Source organism: Manacus vitellinus, unplaced genomic scaffold (assembly GCF_001715985.3).
Source record: "Manacus vitellinus isolate BGI_N305 unplaced genomic scaffold, ASM171598v3 scaffold_119_pilon, whole genome shotgun sequence".
NCBI classification, from domain to species: domain Eukaryota; kingdom Metazoa; phylum Chordata; class Aves; order Passeriformes; family Pipridae; genus Manacus; species Manacus vitellinus.
Genome location: NW_021938894.1, coordinates 469,604 through 474,625, shown reverse-complemented (window position 1 = coordinate 474,625; position 5,022 = coordinate 469,604). Strand labels below are relative to the sequence as shown.

Genomic DNA, 5,022 nt, shown 5'->3' with positions numbered 1-5,022 from the left:
TTGGGAACAGGGAGGGGACATTCCAGCTGCTGATGAGGACCAAGGTTAGGCCCCCAGTTATTCCCTCCAAATGACCTCTCAGCACCATCCCTTTCCCTCTCCGGGATCCCCAGACCAGATCCCATTTCCCTCTGCCACTCTGGGGGGTCTGCAGGGTCTTTCACCTGGGCAGGAATTCTGTGTATTACAGGCCTCAGGTGGAAACTAAACACCTCTTTTGGACAGGTCATCAGCCCCAAGGCTGCTGGGATGAGCCCTCCCTTCTGCAGAGCCAGGGAGCTGATGGCAACAGGGACCAGCAGCATTCCCAGCTCTTACCAGTCTAACTCGGACACTGTGACTGAGCTCCCACCAGCAGGGATTAATCCAGAGTTTAATTATGCTGCTTCTCATCCTCCCCAAACAAACATTTATGAATTAACTGATGCTGCTCTTTAACTCTCCATCGTGGAGTGGGTGCAGGAGTTTCCCCCTCAGTATTCCAGACTCCAGCATCTGCCTGGGGCTCCTCAGCTTTGAGACACAACTCAGGGAGCAGGTGGAACATCCAGAGCAGAGACTGTGTGAACAAGGTCAGGAGAGATCCCAGCACCTGAGGGCAGAGGGAGATAAGGGGACAACGTGCTGGGATGGACGAAGATCTGATGACTGGGAATGTTGTCCTGCCTGGATAAATAATGTGGATGGACATTTCCTCTGCCCACTGCCTCACCCAGAGAATTCCAGCCTTCTCCCAGCACTCTGCTCCCCACTGAGGATTAGGAGACTGTTTTTAAGTTTGCCAAGGAGAAAGCCTGGAATGGAATTGGAATGGCCTGTCCAGGGTCACAGGCAGCCCCTGGAGGGCAGGAGGACAGGACAGGACAATCCCCTGATGGTCCATCACAGCCCTCCCACCGCCTGCCCTGAGTGCTGGGACACCCTGAGACACGAGCACACATCCCACTGCTCCTGAGCTGGGGATCCAGCACTGCAGGCACAGCACCTGGAGCTGCTGCATCCATGACCCTGTGGGACAAGGAGCTCCTGGGCCCTGCTCAGACCAAAGCCACCCGAGGAACGGGACCCTCTGCTTGGGGCCCAGAACATTCCTGACCTGGCTGTTGGAGCAGCCCAGTTCAATCAGACAGGACTCCTGCACCTCCCTCACACCAGCAGGTGAATCAGGAGAGCTCAGGGGTTCAGGGGTGTGCAGGACAACCAGTCCCTGGCATCCTCCAGGTCTCCAAAGAGCCAACTCAGAGGGACCAAGCTAAGCCAGTGATCCAGCAACAGAAGCTCCAACTGCCTCCTCAGACATTCCTTGGCCAAAACACACCCATTCCTCTTCCCTGCCAAGCCAGAGTCACTCTGGAACACATTCCTGAGCTGCTGCTTCACCACCTCCTACAACCATCCCCAATTTCACAAACACAACCTCACGGTCCCACCTGCCATGTTCCCTTTGCAATTTGCTTGTGAAGACCCCAAACAAGTCCAGGCTTCAAACCAGGCCGGGGTTTGATGCTCAGTTGTGGTGCCTCCTCAGAGGTGGAACCTCACTCGTTTTGGGATAACCCAGTGCCCGGGAATTCTCATTTGCTCAGCTACAGTGGAACAACAGCACAGCGCCTTGGGAACGCCCCCACTGAGCTCCTGGGCGTGGGGATGGCCCATGGAACACTCCTCGGAGGCTCCAGGGGCTCGGGAGAGCGGTGGGAGGAACAAACAGGCGGATAAACCATGAAATAAAGGCCCAGAGGGAAAGGGCGGGAGGAATGTGGCAGAAAGAGCACCCGGGCAAGCGGCAGCTCCGAGGCCCAGCAGGCAGGAGGCAGCTAGAAAAGAAACAGCAAATATACCCAAAGCTCCCAGTGCGACAGCGAACTCCAGAGGTGACATCAGGAGGGGGCAGGTCGGGGGTAGAGTCCATCTGGAGGAAATAAGAGGTGGTGTGATGGTAATAGACAGGGTGGACATGGCAAGCAGGAGCAGCGGTGGTGGTGGATGAGGAGCAGGAGGTGGAGGAGGTGGAGGCAGGCGATGGGCCGGCGCCGGGCAGGTCGCAGCTGAAGGACTGTCCGGAGGAGAGGCTCGGCATTCGGCGCAGGGACGCTCGGCCCGCCCGGAACGGCGCCGCGGGGCCCGGCTCGGGCTGCCCGGGCACGGAACCCTCTACCAACCTCTGCGATCCGTGGCCGTGCTGGGCGTCCACCAGGCGCTGCCGGACCGTGCTGGGCAGGGCAGGAGCTGCGGAGACAAAGGACAGGCTGAGGGCACGTCCTGCGGGCCAGGAACGCCAGAGCTGCCACCCCCAGGAACGCTGTGCCAGAGCTGCCACCCCCAGGAAACGCTGTGCCCAAGGAGCCACCCAGCCTCCCTAGGTAACAGCTTTGTTGCCTAGAGCCACCACCCCCAGAACGCTGGTGCCAGAGCCGCCACCCCCCAGGAATGCTGTGCCAGAGCCACCACCCCCCAGGAATGCTGTGCCAGAGCCACCACCCCCAGGAATGCTGTGCCAGAGCTGCCACCCGTGGCACTGGCGCTGCCCCACCACAAACCAGCGGTTACGCCCGTTTAATGCAGAAGCAGCTTTAAGCTGGTGCTGAACATGCTGGATTAATGCCCAGCCCGTGGAGAACTCTGACATGGCTGATGGAGGTGCCTCTGAACACCTTATCTGAGCATCTTGCTTGAAGCAGAACCTGGCTGTGGGATTCATCCCACCTAATCAATCCCACCCGGCTCCCAGGGAGCCAAGAACTGGGCACCTCCAGGCCATGAGCCATCCCACCCTCGTGGACACCACGTGGCTCAGGTGGGACCTACACAGCCCAAAACAGGACCCTTGGGTGAGCAGAGCAGGTCCGTGTTGGCACCCAAAGCTGTCACTTCCAGAGCTCAGCTCTGCTCCCAGTTACAGCATCATCATGCCAGTGGAGTGCCAGAGTAAAGCACTGAAATCATGGAATCATAGAAGAGTTGGGAAGGAATTGATGCCTGTGAGGGTGGGGAGGCCCTGGCCCAGGTTGCCCAGAGAAGCTGTGGCTGCCCCTGGATCCCTGGGAGTGTCCAAGGCCAGGTTGGACGGGGCTTGGAGCACCCTGGGCTGGTGGAAGGTGTCCCTGCCCATGGCAGGGGTGGCACTGGATGGGCTTTGAGGTCCCTCCCAACCCAAACCTTCTGGAACTCGTGCCTCATTCCTCCACGCCTGCAATGGTGGCTCTGGGCCCAGAGTGGCCTCACCTGCTCCCAGCCTGTTCCATGACACAGTTCCTCAGCCCCTGCACTCCCTGAGCCCCTGGACCCAGAGCCAAGGGCGGCCCCTTCCCCTGCTCGGAGCCTTGGGCACCATCCCCTCCATCAGACCGAGCATTTCATGGAAAACTGGGGATCCCAGGCCTGCACCCCCACCCCCAGCCCAGCAGGCTGGCTGTGCTCCAGCCCCTGGCTGTCACCCATACAAGATGTTCCTCCTTTTGCAGGAGATAAGGTGTTCAGGATTGTCCAGGGTTGCCCAGGATTTCTTATGTGCATAAGAAATAAATGTACAAATGGGTTAAAAAGGTGAAGAGACAGGAAAGCTCAGAAATGGAGGAAGAGAAGGAGAGCTCCTTTGGGAATGAAGAACCAGCAATCCCTGCTCTGAAAACTCCCAACTGGGACACACAGGGCTCTTCTGACAGAGCAACTCCTTCTGAAGGATCCACAGGGACATATTTCAAGTGGAAGAAGGAATAAGAAGGAATAATTCTGGTAATTTGGCTGTTTCCACATGCCCAGGGTGAATTCCAGTCTCTCCCACTGCTCAGGTTTGCTGCTCCTTGGATCCTACGCTCCATCCATGACCCTGTCCCTGCACAGTTTTACACCATCCACTTGCTACTTCAAGACATTTCTTCTTCAGCTCCAGAGCTGCAATTCCAGTCTGGGAACCTCACTGTGGGGGCCCACAGGGATCCCCCTGCAGAGGAACTAACTGGGGTGACGGGTTTCTTCTGCAGATTTCTCTTTCCCTTGGGTCACATTTTTTTTTCCTGAGGATTCCCTATTTTTTTCCTGGTGTTCCACTCCTCATTTACTGACCTGACACCTTCCCCCTCTGCACCTCTCCTTGCCATCACTTATCCTGGGATGAGCTCCTGAGCACAGGCTGGGACCTCGCTCCCAAAACCACCATTTCCCTCCAGACACACATTTTGCCAACATTCCCCAAATAACCTGCCCAGCATTCCAAGGAAAACCCCCAATGGCACGGCCCTGGCCGGGGCTGGTGCACACCCTCCTGCTCCATCCTGAAGGAAAGGCTGCAGCCCAAGCCAGGAGGCTGTGTGCCATCCCCATGGCATCAGGGCACCGGGGCACAGGTTGCCCTAAGAGGTGGCACTGCTCAGTCCACTGAAGGATTCCAAGGGCACAGGGCACAGGGGATGGGGGAGCCCTGCCGGCAGCCGGGAGGGAGGTGGGATGGGAAAGGGAGCATTGTCACCTCCTCCTGGCCTCACCTGGATCCTGCATCTCCACTTGAGGGGTAGAACCATGACCCCAACCCTCCAGAATCCCTAACTGCACTCAGGACACGTGAGAGCTGAGCTGGGATTCTTCTTCATCCCACCAGACTCCTCCCGGGGTTAGTACAGGAGCCGCCGGCTCAGTGAGGAGACATTAATTCATTAGTGCCCCGTGCCAGAAAGGTGGAAAATCGGTGGATGTATTTTAGTCCAGAAAAAGGCCAGAGGGCAGATGAAAAAATGACAATAAAACTGAAGAGAACCAAACCAGGGTATTTCCAGAGGGACTGATCCTCCGAGGACAGCGAGGAGCGGTCGCTGAAGCGGCGCCCGAAAAGCCAGGCTGCGTCTGGGGGGGCAGCCAGGGGGGCAGGAGAGACAGACATGGGATTTACTGGGACAGGCACCACAGGGGGTCACAACACTTCTGGGCAGGGGGAACTCGGCACTGCTCTCCTGAAGCAGGGCTGGCACCCAGAGAAAGGAAAAGCCTCCAGGGACAGGCTCCCTCACTTGGGAATTCGGGTGCCCA

At 57.9% G+C, this 5,022-nt stretch overlaps 1 protein-coding gene across 1 annotated transcript in view; it reads right to left on the bottom strand.

Moving 5' to 3' along the window:
• Positions 1 to 211: 211 nt before the first annotated feature.
• Positions 212 to 5,022, bottom strand: part of STIM1 (stromal interaction molecule 1) — a 51,551-nt gene continuing 46,740 nt past the window's right edge. The window contains exons 10-12 of the mRNA XM_029965756.1: positions 4,759 to 4,839; positions 2,163 to 2,229; positions 212 to 1,912 (exon numbers count right to left, since the gene is read on the bottom strand). Coding sequence (XP_029821616.1) covers positions 1,525 to 1,912; positions 2,163 to 2,229; positions 4,759 to 4,839 — 536 coding nt within the window. The 3' untranslated portion in view covers positions 212 to 1,524. The remainder of the gene's footprint in view (positions 1,913 to 2,162; positions 2,230 to 4,758; positions 4,840 to 5,022) is intronic.